Raw genomic sequence first — 22,133 nt, 5'->3', positions numbered from 1 at the left:
GTCACAGGTTTGACACCATAGATATATACAAACACTGTTTGTATATATCTATGTTTGACACCATAATGGTGGAGCAGGTAGTGCGGAAGCAGCGGATGCGGTAGCGAGAGGCGAGACGCTAAGCTAAACTTGTTACGCGGTGTTGTAGTTTCTCGGTGGAAGATAGGAGATTTTGGAAAATCGGCAGTTGGCATAATCTGGTTTGTGACTGGGACGGGATGGCGTCCCAAGTGGACGGTGACAGTGACATGGACGAATTGAGTGACTTTGTTGACTTTTCAGGATCAGGGCTGAGGGGATCTGGGTTTAGGGGTCCGAGTCAGAGTCGCAAGCGTGGTTTGGAAAGTGTGAATTCAGAGGAAGGGAGTTCAGGAAATCGGAAAAGAGTAGTCAGAGAGCAGGTTAATCCTAAAGTGATCCTTAAGTTTAAAGATGAGAGCAATGTGGCAAGTTGTGGAATATTGACTTTATCGAGGGAATTAAAAAAGAAACTAGGTGAGGTTGTTTTTGCAAAAGTACTGAGGGATGGATGTCTTATTATAGTGTGCAAGTCTGAAGAACAGAAAAATGCAGCGATGCAGCTTGGAAGCATTGGAAAGTTGGTTGTGAGTGAGCGTAAAGTTGTTGGTGAGAAGAAAGGGTCACGTGGAGTTATTACAGGTATTCCATTCGATGAGGACCTTGAGAAACTTAAAAGTAGTTTTGGGCCAGGAGTTGTATCTGTTAAAAGGTTGATGAGAACTGTTGATGGCCAGAGAGTGCAGAGTAGGTCGATTTTGATTCAGTTTCAAGATAATGTGATTCCTGAGAGAGTGAAAGTTGGCTGTTTGAGTTTCCCGGTTAGGGAATATGTACCACCTCCGCTTCGATGTTATTAGTGTCAGGTTTATGGCCACATAGCAGCGGTGTGCAGGGGCAAGCAGAAGTGTTCCAAATGTGGAGGAGATCACAGGATTGAGGACTGTATTGAAAATGCCCCAGTGAAGTGTTGCAATTGTGGAGGGCAGCACACTGTGACGTTTGGTGGGTGTGAGGTAAGAAAGAAGGCTGTTGAGGTTGAAAAGGTTAAAGTGGCAAATAACATTTCGTACGCAGAAGCTGTGAAGAAGGTTCACACGCAAAGAAATGTTGGTATGGATGAGTCCAGAATTGGCTCCAGTAGGGGTGAGAGAGGTATTGTTTTGTCTGTAAAGGATGTAGTGATGTTTTTGTCCTACGTGATTAATTGTAATGAGCAGGCAAAGCATAAAGTGGATAAGACCAAGATGGTGGTAAAGGGTGCAGAGATGTATCTGGGTGCTAGAGGGGTGTCATGGGAGCAGGTGTACAGGAGGCTGGAGGAGGATAGTAAGATGGGTGGAGCAATTAGTGAGAAGACCTGAATATTCTTCAATGGAATGCCAGGAGCCTTGTTGCGAACGGACAGGAATTTAAAGGATATGTGCAATATAGTGAGGTGAAGCCAGATTTAATTTGTATTCAGGAAACTCGACTCAAACCCTCATTAGATTTTGTTATTAGAGGATACCAGTGTGTATGAAGGGATAGGGAAGGGGGAAATGGTGGAGGATGTGCTATTTTTTATTAAAGATGGTGTTCAATATAGGGTGTTAAATAAAGGGTAGGATTTGGAGTTTATTGTTATTGAAGTGTGGGGTAAGGAGGGTAGGGTTGTTGTCAATTTTTATAATCCATGTAAAAAGTTGTCACTGGAAGAATTGGAAGTTATTATGAATTATCTTGAGGGTAAATGTATTTGTTGTGTTGACTTTAATGCTCACAGTACACTGTGGGGGGGGGGGGGGTCGTAATGATGAGAATGGTGCAGTGGTTGAGGAGATGATGGATTTAAAGAGTCTTGTTTGCCTGAATGATGGAAGTGGAACAAGGTATGATTTTAAAAGAGGAACAGAGTCAGCTATTGACTTGACTTTAGTGTCTGAAAATATTGCTGGGATTTGTAGTTGGAAAGTGGATAGAGAGACAACTATAGGGAGTGATCATCGCCCAATTAGTATAGAGGTGGGTGTAAATATTGAGAATGTGGATATAGGGGGAGTGAGGAGGTGGTGCTATAAAGACATAGATTGGAATAGGTTTAGGATATTGTGTGACAAGGAAATGGAATGTATTAATGTGCAATCTACTGTTAATGATTATAATTTGTCCTTTTGCAGGGCAATTGTAAGAGCAGCAGAAAAGACGATTAAAAGGAAGGAAGGCAGGCACAAGGGGAAGATTGTGCCTTGGTGGTCTGAAGATTGTAGTACTGTTATTCGAGAAAGGAATAAAGCTTATAAGAGTCTTAAAAGAAATCTGTCTTATCAAAATTATATTGAATTCAAAAGGAAGGAAGCAGAGGCAAGGAAAGTAATTAAAGGGACTAAAAGAGCTTATTGGAGAGAATACTGTGGGAAGTTGGGTAGGCAGACACCTATAAGCCAAGTATGGGGAACAATTAAAAGAATGTCAGGAATTTATAAAAGTTATAACTACCCAGTAATGAAATATGGTGAGCAGACGGTTGTTAGAAATTCAGATAAAGCAGAGCTGTTAGCTAAACATTTTGTAAAAGTTCATAGCAGTAGTAATCTAAGTTTAGAGGAAAAGAGAGCAAGAGAGGAGACTGTGGGGAGTCATATTGATATGTTTGAGAATGTAGGGGGCACTGATAATGTGATTAATACAGAATTCACAATGAAGGAGCTAAATGACGCGTTAAGCAAGTGTGGTAAAACAACTCCTGGGAAAGATGAAGTTAGTTACAGTATGCTAAAGAATCTTAGTGGTAAATGTAAGAATTTTTTGCTTGTTCTGTATAATAAAGTGTGGACAGAGGGCTATTTGCCTGAACAATGGAAGGAAGCTGTAGTTATACCAATCTGTAAGCCAGGTAAGGATCCTTGTTTAGCTGAGAGTTATAGGCCTATTGCACTGACCTCCCATGTGGGTAAATTGATGGAGAAAATGGTCAATGACAGACTTTGTTACTTTTTAGAAAAATATGAGTTACTTAAAAACCATCAGTATGGGTTTAGGAAGGGGAGGAGTACTTTGGATCCTGTGGTTATTTTGGAACATGAAATTAGGAAGGCCCAAGTGAATAAGGAGAGTGTGATTGCTGTTTTCTTTGATGTGGAGAAAGCGTATGATATGATGTGGAGGGAGGGGCTAATCATAAGGTTGCATCAGATGGGAATCCGTGGGAAGATGTTGGGATGGGTGAAAAGTTTTTTAAGTGAAACATAAATTTTAGTGCGAGTGGGGAAAGATTTTAGTGCTAAGTATGATGTAGAAAACGGCACACTTCAAGGTAGTGTAGTAAGCCCAGTGTTATTTAGTGTTATGATAAATGAAATATTTTGTAATGTTGAAGGTTATGTAGGATGTTCTCTTTTTGCAGATGATGGAGTAATGTGGAAAAGGGGTAAAAATATTAATTTTATTGTGAGTAAAATGCAGCAAGCTATACACAAAGTGGAGGAATGGACTATAAGGTGGGGTTTTAGATTTTCTGTCAGTAAGACAAAACAATGTTTTTTACACGAAAAAAGGTTGATCAAGTAAATGTTAAACTGTATGGGGTGAATTTAGAAAAAGTAAGTGAATTTAAGTATTTGGGTATATGGTTTGATCCAAGGCTAACATGGGTGTTGCACATTAGTAAAGTAGTGGAAAAATGTAAGAAGGTGATAAATATTATGAGATGTTTGAGGGCTCGGGACTGGGGAGCTAGCCGGAATTGTCTTAAAGCAATTTATATTGCTATGGTCAGATCAGTGATAGATTATGGTTGTGTAGTTTACAGTTCAGCTGCCAAGACCAACTTGAAAAAGTTGGAAGTTGTTCAGAGTCTTGCATTGAGGTTATGCTGTGGAGCAATGAAAACAACCCCAGTAGATGCCATTCAAGTGGAGATGGGAGAGATGCCATTAGATTTTAGAAGGATGCAATTAGCTCTGACTTATTGGGCTAACTTACAGGGACATAGACAAAGTCATCCGGTGTTGAACGTGTTGCAGCCAAGTCAGGAAAAAGAGAAGGTGCAGATTAATAGCTTTGGATGGGTAATAGAAAGCATGACACAAGAGTCCGGAATAGATCAACTTGAAATAAGTCCAACGGTTTCAATTTCTCTTACTCCTCCATGGTTACTGACAGAAATAAAGGTGGATCTAAGCTTATTGGAAAAGAAGTGTAATAGTGGTTCTGTTAATGAGTATATTTCTTATGTTTATTCAAATGATTTGGTAATTTATACTGATGCGTCAAGGTCACTTACAGGTCAGGTTGGAGTGTCCTTTGTTATTCCTGAATTAGGCATTGCTATTAATAAAAGAACAAGCGAGGCCGGAAAGAGGAGGATGTCTTGTCACGATTAAGACTCGGGCACACAGGGCTGAATAGCACTCTGAGAATTGTTGGAAAGCATAATACAGGGGAATGTGAATGCTGTAGAGTGGAGGAGAATGTTGAGCATGTATTGATTTATTGCCCCAAGTTTCAGCAGTAGAGAAGAGTATTCAAGAGGAAAATCTGTAATAGTAAAATTAAATTCGAGGTCAGGGAAATTTTAAGTAATTTATCTTTGAAACATGTTGCTAGAGCATTGCTTTTATTTATGGAAAGAACAGGTTTAAGAGAGAGGGTTTAAGGACTGCTGGGGCCTTCCTGCCCCACACTCCATTCCAGAAGGTGGCGGTAATGCACCTAAAAGTTGCGTGCCAACTGCCGTTAAACAAAAAGAAGAAGAAGAAGACGACACCATAGATATCTATGGCTGAATCCCAAACCGCCCCCTACACACTACCCCTCCGTTTGCGCGTTCCCGTGGAGGGTCCTCCATATTAAGGGCCGTCCCAAACCGCGTAGTGCGGAGGGAGAGTGGACTGTTCAGCCCTTAAATAGCGAGTCTGCATCGATGCTCACTCTGGACAACTTTTTCAGGAAGTGCAACGTCGAAATGGAGGAGGAAACAACATATCAATGTGAGTTCCACATGCGTTTATTTCTCCCACGCCTTTTTCACACTGACAGAACATCACAAAGAGTGGTGTAAAAAGATAAAACAAAAGAAACAAATCTTCTTCTCTGCTGACGTTTGATTTAATTGTGCACCCCCTGACACCTTAAAATTTGAACACAACTGACAGAATTCATTTATTCATTTGTTGGATTTGAAATGCCAGATAATAGGATTGGAAAACATGTGAGTGAAAAAAAGTGGGACGCTTTCGTCTTCTGGAAGCAGCAGCGATCCTTGTTAGTTGCAACCTGTGCCACAGCGCTACAGCCATGACAGTAGGCGTCTTTGTGTTACCATGGCGATGACGTCTTCCGTTTTCCGGTGAGGCAACAGGGCGTCCCATTCCTGCCGATCGTATTTATTCCCTCCCCCTTCAATAATAGGTGCCCTCCACAGCTGCGAGTGTGACTTCTTTTGGAGTGACACTCGGTAGTGGAGGGGGCGGTTTGGGATTCAGCCTAAGTTCTTCAAACTCCCGCATTACTGTGAGATCTAATGATGAACATCCCTGTGGTGGACTTCAGCGCCTACGGGCTCCATGAGGAACATGTCAGTGACGAACAGCTGCAGGACCTGAGCGTCGAGCTGAAAACTGCCTTCACACAAGTTGGGTTCGTGTATCTGAAGAACTCGGGGATCACTCAGGAGGAGGTGAGGGCAAGGGCGTCAGTTTGTTTTTAACAGTGGGGGGACTGGAGACCACAGACCACAAAAAAAAAAGAAGAGGAAATGCACACCCTGGGTGGCGTGCTGGGTAATCGGGAACACCGGGGATATCCCCGGTGGGTCGCTTTATTGTTGGGCCGCTCCAGTCATAAAATAATAATAATAATAATAATGCTTTAAAACATGGGTCTCAAACTCGCGGACCAACTGCAGCCCGTGGGACGATATTTTGTGGCCCTCTACTTGAGATCAAAGTTTAGCATTGCCTGCTTTTCTCATATGCTTCCGTGTCGTTGGTAAGACAGCACTTTGAGAAAATGTCGAAGAACGGCGGCAAAATGCCACAGGCTGGGCTCGAATTCACAACCACCGCACCAAAGGCGGAGGCTCAACCTGTTAAGCTATCAATACATGCGGTCAAAGGGGTCTGTGGGCCGCTATAATACTAATTCTTCCGGGCCGAAATTTTGCCCCTGCGGAGCTTCCACTTTAGGCGATGGGCCGAGTACGTCTATCTGCTTTCGTTTACGAAACAATTGTTCCCATGCCGGTAATCTTCAGATTTTTTAGTATTGTGTAGATAAATTATTATGTAACATATAAGTTAATGTTTCCAACCTCAAAAGTTGCACATTTTCATAAATAACGTTGATATATTCGTCACACGAGCTAATGGATATGCTGTTAGCTCCAGCAACCACAAACCAATGAGAGCTCTTGTTACTACTTCGTGGACTTCAGTTGGCCAATCAGATTCCTCGTACTTCTGGTAAAGCCATAACACAAGGTTAACACAACCGGTTGAGGGATGAGAGCAAACGAAGGAAAAGGTAAGATATTATATTATTACTCTATTGTCATGTGGAAACGTTTGATTATTATGAGAAATTGATGCAATGGGTGCAAACGAAGCATATTGACAGCACATTGTAATGCAGAAATTAATGTTAATGTTTAATGAAACGTAACGGCGCTGCAGGTAGCATGTCACCAGTCACAACAGCTGCAGTTGTTTAAGCTAACAAGCGGCAGTAACTCGATGTCCAACACGTTTAAACGAGAAAAAGGTCAGATATTATTAATTACTCGATTATCATGTAATATTTTTAATATGAAAAGTTTATGCAATGGGTGCAAACGAAGCTTATGTTTATTGAAACGTAACGTCGCTGCAGGTAGGATGTCCAGATCCACCAGGAACAACAGCTGCAGATGTTTAAGATAACAAGTGGCAGTAATTAGATGTCCAACACGTTAGATTTCCCGATCTGATCAGCTTTGCTATTGATACATATTTAATTAGTTTCTATTTTTTTGAGATGAAGTTTGTAGTTTTGTTAGCGCTTCAGTTGTTGTGCATCAGTGACTAGGATATACAAGCGTAGGTTATCATATGGACATTAAATGAACTGACACCAGAAGAAAATGAACTTGAACAAGATGAACTTTATACAAAAAAGTGCTATGAAAGCCACAAATTTGGCATAAGCATGCCCATGAAGCTTGCTCTTTTTTTTCTCTTGTTATGTTTCATGTCCTGCAGAATTGGAGCAGTCAATACATGCACACATGTCTGTGCATGGTAGCTGGTGCAGTTTGCATGTGCATCTCCCCTGCACACATTTTAGTGCTTTGCACTGGCAACACTGGAGGCAGTGTCCATCTTAAGGTCTTGTGATGTTGGTGGCCCGGGCATTTTTGGAGTCACTTTACACTTGGTCTCTATGGTCTCTTTCAGTAGCATGGCTGAATGGTACAGGTGTCTGTCTGTGGAGAAGTCAGAGACTGTCACTACACAACCAGGTATAATGGTGAAATGCAGGTAAGCAAGGTGTGTAACATCAACTTAACTATAATTATAAGGACAATATAGATTAAGAAATGTCAAACCAACCTATGCTTGCAGGGTCATTCTTGTGTTGATGGCCTAAATGACTGGGTTCCATGCCATCCTCCTCTGAGTCACTGCTGTCTGATGAAGGCTGTGCAGGTTCATCCTGGATGACCTCTTCAGCAGTTAGGTCCTCTAAATAGACAGTCATTTCTGGCTGCTTTAAGGAATTTAAGACATGGATGGGACTTAGGAAGCATTGATTTTAAGCTAAATGCTCTACAAGTCGAAATTTCCAGTCCTTCCTTATCTCTAACAATTTCCTTAAAGAGGTCATTTAGCCGTGAAAGCCTCAACACTTCATGGTTTGCCAGTAGGTGCTCTTCCACCACTGTCTGACAGAAATGTCTGTAGCCTGCCTGATACGGATTTGCCTCTTCAGAAACCTCTCTCTTTGTTCCTCTCAGATATCGTGTAATTTGTGAAGCAACTGTGGTGACACATGGCCTCGTCCACGGATTTGAAGCAACAGGTGTTCGTCCTTCTTTCCCTCAGCAGCACGAAAGAGTTGATCTGCTAAACAAAGTTTATACTCAGGTAAATATTTTTTTATTTACATTTTTGATTAAAACAACACAACACACATACACAAATAACAAGAAAAAACATTAAAATTAATTCACACAAATCAGCCAAGCAACAGCAAAAACAACAAAAAAGAAAAAAGGTGGGTTGAAACAAAAATACACAAACAGATCAGTACAAATACTACGTACAACAAAAAATGACAAAGATAAAACAACAAAGATGTCAGGGAGCAGTAATTTAGCTGTCAAAGCACACATTCATCAGATGGTGTGCATTAAATCATAATTTCTTTCTTTTATCTATGTAAATAGGATAAAAAAAAAGATAAAAAGAAATTTAAAACAAAGCAAGAAGGTAAGAGATGCTAATTGTAATGTCTTTCTTTAATATATTCCTGAACATATGACCACAAATTTCCAAGTTTCCCATCAGGGGGACAGCTGCTGCTCCATCGTTACCAGATCAGCAAAATCATTAAGCCATGAATCTAGACAAAAGCATCCTGGCTTTCTTACTTTCCAGTTCATCAAATTTTTCTTTTAACAGCAAGAAATGCCAGTGACAAAAGGTGTTTATACTCAGGTAAATACTATCAGTAAATCTTAGTACTTAGTCATTTGTCTTTCTTTAGTATTTACCCGAGTATATAGTAAAGTATTCAGAAAGACAAATGACTAATCCATAAAATTAAAAAAAGAAATTGTCATAAATAGGGGATATAGCTGATATTTTTATCAGGCATATTGCTTGACATAAAAAAGGTCACATAAAGATAAACCCTGTTTACCTGCTGTAAATGTTAGACACTGAGAGAGTTTTTACTTAACTCTTTCTGTTGTGCCAGATGTTGACATATCTGTTCTCCTTGCATAGCAGGCATTCAACAGGCAGGAGGTGTGGAGCCCTTTTGGGTTGTTCTGGGCCACTTGAAGAGCACAGAACCCGAACCTTGGATGCAGCACCATCACTGGTATCTGGCAGCGGTTCTTCTGAACATTGTAATGGCACTAAAATGTAAATTATAAGTGATCAACAATAAATGGAAATGATCTAAATTAACATTGTTTCTAACATTTGGAAATAAATAAAAAACATACTTCTGATGTTGTGGAGAGTTTCATTTTGCTGTGGTGGTGCACTACAATCAAGTACATGTAAAACAAATGTGATCATTGCATCACTGTGATCTTGTCTGATTAATTTTCAATTTTGGCTGTTCCATTCTTTTTTTTTAGTAAGTTCACAGATAACAAAGTCATGTTGTCAAAACTGTATTGGCTTGCAATGAGTTAGTATGTCACATCTTTAACATACACACGTGGACAAAATTGTTGGTACCCCTCAGTTAAAGAAGGAAAACCCCACAATTCTCACTGAAATCACTTGAAACTCACAAAAGTAACAATAAATAAAAATTTATTGAAAATTAAATAATCAAAAACAGCCATCACTTTTGAATTGTTGATTAACATAATTATTTAAAAAACAAACTAATGAAACAGGCCTGGACAAAAATGATGGTACCTCTATAAAAGATTGAAAACTATTTGACCAGAGTGACATGATTAACTCAGGTGTGTCATTTAATTGACATCACAGGTGTTTCCAGACTCATAATCAGTCAGTCTGCCTATTTAAAGGGAGACAAGTAGTCACCCTGCTGTTTGGTGAAAAGGTGTGTACCACACTGAACATGGACAACAGAAAGCGAAGGAGAGAATTGTCCCAGGACATCCGAAAAAAAATGATAGACAAACATCTTAAAGGTAAAGGCTATAAGACCATCTCTAAACAGCTTGAAGTTCCTGTGACAACAGTGGCTCATATTATTCAGAAGTTCAAGACCCACGGGACAGTAGCCAACCTCCCTGGACGTGGCCGCAAGAGGAAAATTGATGACAAATTGAAGAGACGGATCGTTGGAATTGTATCCAAAGAGCCCAGAGCAACCTCCAAAGAAATTAAAGGTGAACTCCAAGGCCAAGGTACATCAGTGTCAGATCGCACCATTCGTCGTTGTTTGAGCCAAAGTGGACTTCATGGGAGACGACCAAGGAGGACACCACTGCTGAAAAAACTCATAAAAAAGCCAGACTGGAATTTGCAAAAATGCATGTTGACAAGCCACAAAGCTTCTGGGAGAATGTCCTTTGGACAGATGAGACCAAACTGGAGCTTTTTGGTAAGGCACATCAACTCTATGTTCATAGACTCAAAAACCAAGCATACGAAGAAAAGAACACTGTCCCTACGGTGAAACATGGAGGAGGCTCAGTAATGTTTTGGGGCTGCTTTGCTGCATCTGGCACAGGGTGTCTTGAAAGTGTGCAAGGTACGATGAAATCTGAAGACTATCAAGGCATTCTGGAGAGAAATGTGCTGCCGAGTGTCAGAAAGCTTGGTCTCAGTCGCAGGTCATGGGTCTTCCAACAGGACAACGATCCAAAACACACAGCCAAAAACACCCAAGAATGGCTGAGAGAAAAGCGTTGGACTATTCTAAAGTGGCCTTCTATGAGCCCAGATCTGAATCCCATTCAACATATGTGGAAGGAGCTGAAACATGCCATTTGGAGAAGACACCCATCAAACCTGAGACAACTGGAGCTGTTTGCTCATGAGGAGTGGGCCAAAATACCTGTTGACAGCTGCAGAACGCTCATTGACAAATACAGAAATCGTTTAATTGCAGTGATTGCCTCAAAAGGTTGTGCAACAAAATATTAAGTTATGGGTACCATCATTTTTGTCCAGCCCTATTTCATTAGTTTGTTTTTTAAAATAATTATGTTAATCAACAATTCAAAAGTGATGGCTGATTTTGATTATTTAATTTTCAATAAATTTTTTATTTATTGTTACTTTTGTGAGTTTCAAGTGATTTCAGTGAGAATTGTGGGTTTTTCCTTCTTTAACTGAGGGGTACCAACAATTTTGTCCACGTGTGTATTTGATCATCATACTTGCAGTATTGCAATATAGATAATGGATTTGATACAAACCTTCATTTTCCTGGGCTGACTTGGCTTGCTTACAGTTTGCTCTTCGCATGTGGTCTTTGTGAAGGCACTATAGCATTCTCTGTGGTATCCCACATTGCTCGGCACATCAGGGACATCTTCATTCCTGATATTAAATGCTGAAAATGCTTTTTCAGCAATAAGCGTTTCTGCAGTGTTGAGGGTAACCCATTGTTTGGCGCAACAGACAAATTTCTCCCAGCTTTTCTGTGAAAAAGGTGTTACTGCAGACTTTGTGTCACAGACTAAATGCATGCAGCACTTCATCTTCCCACGTACTGCCAAACACGGGGAGGGGGGGTCACAGTGTAAGATGCTCTTCTGGGGGTACAGTGTGTGTGTAAGTGTGTGTGCGGAACTACAGTGCAGAGGTCAAGTGAGAGGACAGACCAAGGGACGGACCACAGGAGTAGAGACTTATCCATCATTGAAAATAGCCAAAACAATCTAGTACATAGTTTTATTCTCGTAATTCAATTATGCCCATAGTTACACCTCAATGTTGTGGGATATAAATAACACAGACAATTTAACAGACAATGTATGTTTTATTTGGACATTCTGGTATTTAAATAAAAACTGCTTTAAATATTGTTCATTTGACACTGTAATAGTGGCAGCTGTGTCGAATTGGAAAGATAATGTAGTGTGAAATATGACAAAGAACGTTGGATATTTAATGCCAGGAGAAAACAATAGCGTTGATTTTTGCCGTGCAAGTGTACCATAACACTGTTAGGAATTAATAATTAGGACCATGTAGTCTAGCTTGTAAGCTCATTCGGGGGAAAAACGTATTCTGTTAATTTTAAGTCTTTCCGAAGCCGGCGTTAGCATATTTTGCCGTGGCTTCTTCCTGGTTGTCATGGAGATGACGTAAGTCGCCCCCTTCGTTTGCCTGCTCAAAATTTAAAGTTATTGTTTGCTCTCTTTCATTAATGTGCACGAACTGAAGTTGGAAACAACTACTAATATACTTAGAATAATTCTATCAATCTGAAGTCGAACAGTCGAATAATAACAGGCAGTTTGGGAGAAATATGAATGCTAATGTACATGATATATCTAAATAAATAGGGCTTTTCAGGGGACTTTTTCTGAAAATCCACATCAGATTGACCTGATTTTGACTCGGTGTCTTCCTGAGGTGGAGTACTATCAATCTGAAGTAGAACAGTGGAATAATAACGGCCAGTTTGGGAGAAATATTGATGCTAATGTACATGATATATATATATATACAAATATGCCATTTCAGGAGGCTTTTATTCTGAAATTCCACATCAGATTGACCTGATTTTGACTCGGTGTCTTCCTGAGGTGGAGTACTATCAATCTGAAGTACAACAGTGGAATAATAACGGCCAGTTTGGGAGAAATATTAATCCTAATGTACATGATATATCTAAATAAATATGGCTTTTCAGGGGGCTTTTATTCTGAAAATCCACATCAGCTTGACCTGATTTTGAATCTGTGTCTTCCTGAGGTGGAGTACTATCAATCTGATGTGGAACAGTTGAATAATAACTCGTAGTTTGGGAGAAATATTAATCCTAATGTACATGATATAACCAAAAAATATGGCTTTTCAGGGGGCGTTTATTCTGAAAATCCACATCAGATTGACCTGATTTTCACTCGGTGTCTTCCTGAGTTGGACTACTATCAATCTGAAGTGGAACAATTGAATAATAACTGGCAGTTTGGGAGAAATATGAATGCTAATGTACATGATATATATATATATATATATATATATATATATATATACACACATATATATACATACATACAAATATGCCATTTTGGGGGGCTTTTATTCTGAAATTCCAAATCAGATTGACCTGATTTTCACTCGGTGTCTTCTTGAGGTGGAGTACTATCAATCTGAAGTGGAACAGTGGAATAATAACGGGCAGTTTGGGAGAAATATGGATGTTAATGTACATGATATATGTATACAAATATGGCTTTTCAGGGGGCTTTTGTTCTTAAAATTCACATCAGATTGACCTGATTTTCATTCGGTGTCTTCTTGAGGTGGAGTAGTGTCAATCTGAAGTGGAACAGTGGAATAATCACGGGCAGTTTGGGAGAAATATGAATGCTAATGTACATGATATATCTAAATAAATATGGCTGTTCAGGGGGCTTTTATTCTGAAATTCCACATCCGACCAACGTGACTCTTAGCGGATGTCACACGCTTGAATGATAACGGCAATTTGAAAAAGATCGCTCTTGACGTACTGTTTAGTATATGCACGCACCGCTTTTCCAAGCGAGGCCGAGTTTGACCAAGCGTTTCGCAGTGAGGGCTGGCTTGACCGCGGTTGCAAAACCTCGACATAAGCACTGGTCAAATATGGACCAGGTTAGGCCCTGTATAAGAGAGGCCGAAGAGGCTTTAGAGCACATTCTCTCATTTGTGACGTTTTTATTGTATTTGTGCAAAAAAAAGTGTTAGCAGGTATATTGAGCCTAAAATCAGAGTTTTTAGTATCATGAAGGTGATTCTCCTTTTACCTGGTTAGTTCTCCATGCTAACTGATGCTGTTGAGCTACTCTGATCTGGAGCCGGCTATGTTCAGAGTTTCAGATTTAAACCAGCCGTAACAAGTGGCTTCCTTTTACCAAATCCTTTCCTGACTGTTATTCATGAGCAATACAGATTCTCAGCTGAGGAAAAATGTTTTATCTGTAAACCTGTTGAGCTATATATTACTAAAACCACTGAATAAAACCTTGCAGTTACAGTACCACATACTGTATCCATCACATTGCCATGGGAACCCCACATGTATTTAGTTGGTGATGGAGAAATCATAGAAATATTTTAAGATTGGTCCTGATTTGCTGTGAAGTCCGTATGCATGCTCGCAGTGCAGCTGATAGAACACAGGTTAGAACATTGATTATTCTGTTACAGAGAATACTCAGTCAATAATATCAATTTGACTTTGATTTGGCCGCAAATTAAAATGATTTCCTGCATTGTGGGACAGTGTCAGATTAAATGCACTTCAAAGTAATATCATGGTTAAACATATGAAGTTTCAAGTTTAATAACTTTGTGCAGCTGTCAGAAATAATAATCAGTATCTGTATTGATCTGTGAATTAAATACATTACTCATGTTTAACAGTTTTCCACCAGCATTCCTGTCCTGCATCATTTGCAGAAGTAGCTTTTATTGTTATACAGTTTCATATTTTTCATTGTTCTCTTGATTAAAACAACCTGCTGACTGAACATGATTGGTTTATTTTGTGTGAAAGAAGAGTCACATGTGTCCTCCTTTTGTGTGAACACGCTCAGAGTCCAAAGCTGCAAGTCTGAGTTTACAAAGATGATAACCACCTTCATGATACCTGTTATCTCTGAAGTTTTAGGTTTTATCAAGCTGACACAGTGCCTTGTGAAAGTATTCGCCCCCTTTGAACTTTTCAACCTTTCACCACATTTCAGGCTTCAAACATAAAGATATAAAATTTGAATTTTTTGTCAAGAATTAACAACAAGTGGGACACAATCGTGAAGTGGAACGAAATTTATTGGATATTTTGAACTTTTTTTAACAAATAAAAACCTGAAAAGTGGGGTGTGCAATATTATTCGGCCCCTTTACTTTCAGTGCAGCAAACTCACTCCAGAAGTTCAGTGAGGATCTCTGAATGATCCAATGTTGTCCTAAATGACTGATGATGATAAATAGAATCCACCTGTGTGTAATCAAGTCGCCGTATAAATGCACCTGCTCTGTGATAGTCTCAGGGTTCTGTTTAAAGTGCAGAGAGCATCATGAAGACCAAGGAACACACCGGGCAGGTCCGAGATACTGTTGTGGAGAAGTTTAAAGCTGGATTTGGATACAAAAAGATTTCCCAAGCTTTAAACATCTCAAAGAGCACTGTGCAAGCAATCATATTGAAATGGAAGGAGTATCAGACCACTGCAAATCTGCCAAGACCCGGCCGTCCCTCTAAACTTTCACCTGGAACAAGGAGAAGACTGATCAGAGATGCAGCCAAGAGGCCCATGATCACTCTGGATGAACTGCAGAGATCTACAGCTGAGGTGGGAGAGTCTGTCCATAGGACAACAATCAGTAGTGTACACTGCACAAATCTGGCCTTTGTGGAAGAGTGGCAAGAAGAAAGCCATTTCTCAAAGATATCCATAAAAAGTCTCATTTAAAGTTTGCCACAAGCCACCTGGGAGACACACCAAACATGTGGAAGAAGGTGCTCTGGTCAGATGAAACCAAAATCGAACTTTTTGGCCACAATGCAAAACGATATGTTTGGCGTAAAAGTAACACAGCTCATCACCCTGAACACACCATCCCCACTGTCAAACATGGTGGTGGCAGCCTCATGGTTTGGGCCTGCTTTTCTTCAGCAGGGACAGGGAAGAGGGTTAAAATTGATGGGAAGATGAATGGAGCCAAATACAGGACCATTCTGGAAGAAAACCTGTTGGAGTCTGCAAAAGACCTGAGACTGGGATGGAGATTTATCTTCCAACAGGACAATGATCCAAAATATAAAGACAAATCTACAATGGAATGGTTCACAAATAAACGTATCCAGGTGTTAGAATGGCCAAGTCAAAGTCCACACCTGAATCCAATGGAGAATCTGTGGGCAGAGCTGAAGACTGCTGTTCACAAACGCTCTCCATCCAACCTCACTGAGCTCGAGCTGTTTTGCAAGGAAGAATGGGCAAGAATTTCAGTCTCTCGATGTGAAAAACTGATAGAGACATACCCCAAGCGACTTGCAGCTGTAATTGCAGCAAAAGGTGGCGCTACAAAGTATTAATGCAAGGGGGCCGAATAATATTGCACGCCCCACTTTTCAGGTTTTTATTTGTTAAAAAAGTTTAAAATATCCAATAAATTTCGTTCCACTTCACGATTGTGTCCCACTTGTTGTTGATTCTTGACAAAAAATTCAAATTTTATATCTTTATTTTTGAAGCCTGAAATGTGGCGAAAGGTTGAAAAGTTCAAGGGGGCCGAATACTTTCACAAGGCACTGTACATGACTTACATTACTTACTTGGTGTAATCTGGTCTACATGTAGATTGACATGCAACCAAGGCAGTAAAATATCCACATCTTGCATTTTTTTTAGGACAAAGCATAAAGGTGTCACAGATTAAACACTGTTTTAAAGAGTCTTTAACCCCTCTTCCATAAACCAGTCCTGGTATGACCATTCTGTGCATAGTGGGTTTAGACATGGACCTGGTCTAATGTACTCTGCATGCAATAAAAGCATTAAATCTCAATTTTTTGCACATATACATAAATGTTTCACAAATCAGCATGAATGTGTTTTCTCTAACATACACCATCTGTGTGTAGGAATTTTGAATTTGGACCCACTCTAATATGATCTACATGCAACAAAAGGAGTGAAATCTATCTCTTGCTCTCTTGTTTTTTCATGTTTTTAATTTTTTTTTTTTTTACAAATATAGATGTCAGAAATCTGAACGAGAGTTTCGCCCACCATTCGGAATTTGCCCAAAATAGCTTTACGTCATTAACAAAACAGAAAACCAGTCACTTTGCATTGTAACTTAGGTTTCCATTGTTTTCTTAACTGTGCCAAATTGTAAGCTTATTTCACCATCATGTTTGGATTACAGGCGGACCGTGTTATGGACATATCCAAGAAGTTCTTCCTGCAGCCAGATGAACTGAAACAGCCTTTCACCAGGAAAAGCTTTTCCAGCAATGTCAACCATGGCTGGGTGTCTATGGAAACTGAGAGGTATAACTCAGGAAATGAACACATCCTCCTCATCTGCATGATTTTACTGGTTTTATATGCAGATATTTGTTTTTCAGGTTGAATCCGCGAAGACCCGGAGACCTAAAGGAGGCATTCAACATTTCTTCACTTCGTCCTGACATGGTAATGATTCAGGGACAAAGTCTAACAACATGGATTATGTTTGTTTAGTCACAGAACAAAGTCCAGATTGATTCCACTTCATTGTCCATGTTGGAGGTTAAAGTACAGTATAATGAACAGCTATTACTTTTCTGTTCTGAATTCTGTCAACTAAATTCAAATGGTCACAGGTATACAATGTAATATAATTTACAGTTTTGATGAGAATTTTTGACTTCAAAGGGATTTTTTTATGCAGTCATTTTTTTAACATGCTTTTAATTAAAAGAAAAATTAAAATAGTTTTTTGTAAATTCTTGTTAAAAAAATTAAACTGACTGTGATTCGAGCAAAAATAATAATAAAAGGGTTGGGGACACTTTTTATAGATGCAGTATACTGCAGCTGTCCATGTTAAAAAGGAATACTAGCAGATATATTGTTGTTTTTTAACTGTAACATGTTAACATCAGTATTGGCTTTAGTCAAGCTCCAATATTTTTCTTTTCCGTTGTAGAAATGGCCTTCATCAGGTGCTGTAGCTGGTTTCCGGGAGATCCAGACGTCTTTCTTTCAGCGCTGTAAAGAGTTGAGTCTGCGGGTGCTGAGGGTGATGGCCCACAGTCTGGATCTGGACCCGAATGTGTTCCTGAGTGCACACCGTTTCATAGGAAGTACGAACAGCACAGTCACTGCTCCCACTATAACGGGCTGTTTATTTTGTTGCTGGCTGCTAATAATGTCAGCAGTTTTGATTCTGAATTGTCTCTTGACTTCAGAAAAAATTACTGTTGATCAAATGTAGCTCAGTTAGCTCATCTCTGGTGCCGAACAATGACACAAGTCTTTTCCATCAGGCAGTCTGATCAAAGACACAAAGGTCTTGTCTTTTGGAAGCTTCCTCAGCAGAGAGTCCTGTACTGTCTGCAGGAGGTTGTAAGCTGGATGCAGGGCCCCCCCTCTGTGCTTCCTCTTTGGCTGCTGAACTAAAACTACTGATGCATGACAAACATGAAGTGTCTTAGTAAAGTATTGAGCCACCACAAGCTGGCAGAACAGCTTCATAGCTCCCAAGTCTTCAATTCTCTGAACTCTACTGGAAGGATACATACAAAAACATATCTTCTTTTGGTGTTTTAGTGACCATGGTGGACAGTTCTTTCACACCTGTTGACCCAAAACCTCCCACAGATGTTCAACTGAGTTGAGGTCTGGTGACTTTGACGGCCATAACATAGGATTTCCAGAAACACACTTTTTTTTTTTTTTGCCAAGACAAAACTTCAGGCCTTTCAGTGCTACTTCTTCTGACAACCATAGTCCAAAAATCCTCCGAGAATAGGATTAAACATCCGTGTGCAGCTAAATAACCAAATCAAATTGTGCTAATGCTTATGTGTCTCCTGCAGCTGATGAGAACGGCACAACTCTGCGGTCCCTCTACTACCCACCAGTAGAGAGCGAGAAAGCGAAGGAAGGTCAGGTCCGATGTGGAGAGCATTCAGACTATGGCAGCATCACTCTGCTGTTCCAGAGCTCTGAAGGGCTGCAGGTAACACCTCATATTTCTCCCTCTCCGACTGTGAGGCACAGGCCTCAAAAGAAGCTTATTAGGAGTAATTATCAACTACCTCAGGATGTATTTTTGTAGTTTTGTATTAGTCTCTTTTTCTTGAATTAAATGTGTCAGAGCTCTTGTGTTGTATACGGTTTTATAGTTTTTTGCAACGATCCACAAGCTGCTGCCTTTGGACTACTTTAGCAAACCTCTGGCACAGCTGTTCAATCGTCAGTCACTTGTTTGTTCAGTTGAATCTTTAAACTCATTGTGTGGTTTTAGCACACAGGGTATCAAGTCAGTTGTTGAATCAATCTTGTTTACCTTCAGGTCCGTGCACGTTCAGGTGAATTCGTCTCTGCTCCTTGTATACCCGGAGCCATCCTCGTCAACATCGCTGACCTGATGCAGCGCTGGACCACTGATCGGTTTGTCTCTGTGGTGAGCTAAGGATTTTGTGCGTGTGTGTGTGCGTGTGCGTGTGTGTGTGTGTGTGTGTGTGACACAAAGTTATTAAAATACATGAAATGTGAAGAACAAAAATGTATGAAGTTAGTCACATTATTTTCTTCTAACGAGTCCCCTCAACTCTTATTATTAGCCCATACAGCACCTACAAATCATAAATGAAGAGGTCAATATGAATAAACACTGTATAAATTACATTTTAAGTAGGCAATAATAAGAGGGAGTAAGTTCTGATATCAAGAGAGTCCAAGTGCAGCACCTCAGACTTCTCTTCCATAGATGCTCGCTCATGGTCCCACTCATGCAGATTTTATGTCCCTACGGTGGTCAGAGGAAGTTTACTGTAAAAACTATTAAAAACATCGATTTACATTAATATTTGTCATTGTAACTGGTATTGATCCACAGAAACAAATACCCATGTTTTCTATCTCTTGTATATTATTATCTATTGATGACTCTTCAATCATTTCAGACTACAGATGATGAATATGAGCTCTGAAGCTTCTTCCATTCCAGTGATAATTGTCACCCTAAAAAACAAGAAAATTGCTCAGAGCGCAGTACTCCACCAAGGCTGCTCAGTCATTGTTTAATTTCTGATCAATAAGTCCTGAGAAGTGGTGGAATTGTAGTAGGATCGCAATCATGTGATGATCAGCAGACAGCTGACGTAGCATTCACTTATCATGGTTACAGTGACATCTGGCTGCTATCTCGCAATGATACAGAAATCTTTAACAAATCTGTGGACTATAGACTATAAGCCGCATCACTACCAGAATCTAATCAGTTGGTCCGTTTTGAGTAATGTTGCAAACAGACAGATGCACAGATTAACAGAAGGACAAACGTATGTCTGTTGTCACATATCTCTGCCACATTCCTTGGTAGAGTAATTCCAAATGTACTAAAGCTAATATGACTTAACATCCAGCTACTGGACTGATTATTTATTGCCTCAAATTTGTTCAGAAACTGGTTCTGGCTAATCTGAAATGAGTAAAAATTAAGGTAGCTATTTCAGACACTGGAAGACAGCTCATCCTGCTAAACCCCCACTGACTCCCAGAAACAGAGGCCTCAGGACAGAGGTTGGACCCTCCTCACTGATTTAATGTGGCTTCAGCCTTCTTGGAGACTAGCAATGTGTGAAGCTTCTGTTAAACGGTGATAACATATGTCTACTACTAATTTTTGTAGAAATAGTTATTTCTGATGTTCAAGCTTGGTCATTCACAAAAAAATAACTCGAGTATTGCCCCAGATGTTTAAAATCAGCTCTTACAGGGCAATATTTGTGATGCAATGGTACCAAATATACCATCACGTTCACCTTAATTGTCAAACAAATGTGGCTTGTGGTTTACAGCGCTGTTGTGTGTTTCTCAGCTCCACCGGGTTCTGCTGCCTCCTGTTGGAGACTCCAGCACCCGTCAGTCTCTGGCTTTCTTTCTGCAACCAGATGATGAGGCTCTGATCACCTGCTGCGATGGATCTAACAAATACCCACCAGTGACCGGAGGCAGCTACCTCATGGAGCGCTTCAGCCGATCATACGCTGATTAGTTTGTTCATTTACACTATTGTCAGTCCCTCAGGAGTTTTAAAAATTTTTTCAATCATGTCATGGAAGTTACTTTTGCCAAAATTCTGAACAGATCCTTCAGTGGCTTTAATAGTTTTTTTTGTCATGGTGATTTGAATATGATTGTGTGTTGTTTTTTTAAAATATAGTTTTATTCATTTTTTCACATTAAAATTCAAAACATGAACACAAACACTGTCAGTACAAGGGTATCTTCATATAAAATATAAAAAAAATTAATGCATACAATCCACATAGTAAAAACACAACAGTTCCAGCAGTCCAGAGTGAGCAGACTCCACATTTCAGTCCCCTGAGGTTGCAGGTCGAGTCCCCTTCTGCTTGATGTGGTCAACAAAGGGACCCCAGATTGTTCTAAATTTATCTTGAGTATCAGACAGACCATACCGGATCTCTTCAAGATATAAACAAGACATCATATCGTTCAACCATTTATAATAACTAGGAGGCGTAGTGGACTTCCATTCTCTCAAAATGACCCTCTTTGCAATAGTCATGCCAAACATGATGGCTTGCTGAGCTGACTGGGAGCATGACACAGTTTGATCTGAACAGCCAAGTATCACCGTTAAAACATCTGGTGTTATGGTCTTCTTATATACCGTACTGTACAAGTGAAAAATTTCAGACCAGGAATTTTTAAGCAAGGGACAGAAAAAGAATAAATGCCCTAATGTACCATTACTCTTTTTGCATTTGTCACACAAGGGTAAAATGGAAGGAAAAAGTCTATTAAGCCTAGTCTTAGAATAATGTAAGCGATGTACAACTTTAAACTGTATAAGCTGAAGTCTGGCATTAATTGAACATGAATTTATACCTCTTAAGGCTCTGTCCCATAGATCAGCTGAGATCTCTACCCCCACATCTCTTGTCCAAGCCTCATTAACATGATTTGATGAAGTTGATTTTGAAGAAAGACTGACGAATTGTGAAACCAAATGCTTGGAGGCTGGAGGTTTTCTCAAAAACTCATAAAAATCATGTTGTGTTGGTAATTTGTCAAGTTGAGTAAGAGAATGTCTCACAAAATGTCTAATCTGCAAATACCTAAAGAAATGACCATGTGGGAGACTAAACTTTGTTTGCAATTGCCTAAATGATGCAAATTCATTATTAATGTAAAGATCCCTAATTGAAACTATACCTTTGTTTGACCACTGCCTAAACACTGGATCTATTAAAGCTGGTTTAAATGTTTGATTTTTACATATAGGTGCATAGATAGAGAGATCTGGAAGATGCAATATCCTCTTGATTTGTTTCAAAATTATGATTGTGTTTTTAAGATGAAATCAGTGAGTCAGCGTATCTGACAAAAAGAAGAGACAGAAATGTTACATTTGCAAGCTCATTCAGGTTTATTATCGACATTCCAACTTTGTACAATATTATCATGAATTTGTCAGATTAGATGTTGGTTGGACAGATTTAACAGTTTTTTTTTAAAGCGCCAT

General features: G+C 39.7%; 1 protein-coding gene across 10 annotated transcripts; it reads left to right on the top strand.

Annotated features, from left to right (window-relative positions):
* Nucleotides 1-13: 13 nt before the first annotated feature.
* On the top strand, nucleotides 14-21,876 carry si:dkey-10o6.2 (uncharacterized protein LOC100124608 homolog). Of its 10 annotated transcripts, XM_051951724.1 has the most exons (10): nucleotides 6,286-6,522; nucleotides 7,431-7,514; nucleotides 7,599-7,708; nucleotides 7,991-8,120; nucleotides 16,794-16,918; nucleotides 16,996-17,062; nucleotides 17,559-17,715; nucleotides 18,451-18,593; nucleotides 18,930-19,040; nucleotides 20,460-21,876. In XM_051951724.1, exons 5-10 carry the CDS (start codon nucleotides 16,806-16,808, stop codon nucleotides 20,634-20,636), a joined length of 768 nt encoding a protein of 255 aa, XP_051807684.1. In that variant the 5' UTR covers nucleotides 6,286-6,522; nucleotides 7,431-7,514; nucleotides 7,599-7,708; nucleotides 7,991-8,120; nucleotides 16,794-16,805; the 3' UTR covers nucleotides 20,637-21,876. The 10 variants fall into 10 exon arrangements, 8 of the variants coding, with proteins under 8 accessions (XP_051807686.1, XP_051807681.1, XP_051807680.1 ...); XM_051951720.1 differs by lacking the exon at nucleotides 7,599-7,708 and having other exon boundaries at nucleotides 6,274-6,522; nucleotides 7,434-7,514; XM_051951719.1 differs by lacking the exon at nucleotides 7,599-7,708 and having other exon boundaries at nucleotides 6,275-6,522.
* The last annotated feature ends 257 nt before the right edge of the window (nucleotides 21,877-22,133 follow it).

This window comes from Acanthochromis polyacanthus, chromosome 8 (genome assembly GCF_021347895.1).
Source record: "Acanthochromis polyacanthus isolate Apoly-LR-REF ecotype Palm Island chromosome 8, KAUST_Apoly_ChrSc, whole genome shotgun sequence".
Lineage (NCBI taxonomy): Eukaryota > Metazoa > Chordata > Actinopteri > Pomacentridae > Acanthochromis > Acanthochromis polyacanthus.
The sequence above is the reverse complement of the archived record's forward strand: the minus strand, read 5'-3'. Positions and strand labels throughout refer to the sequence as shown.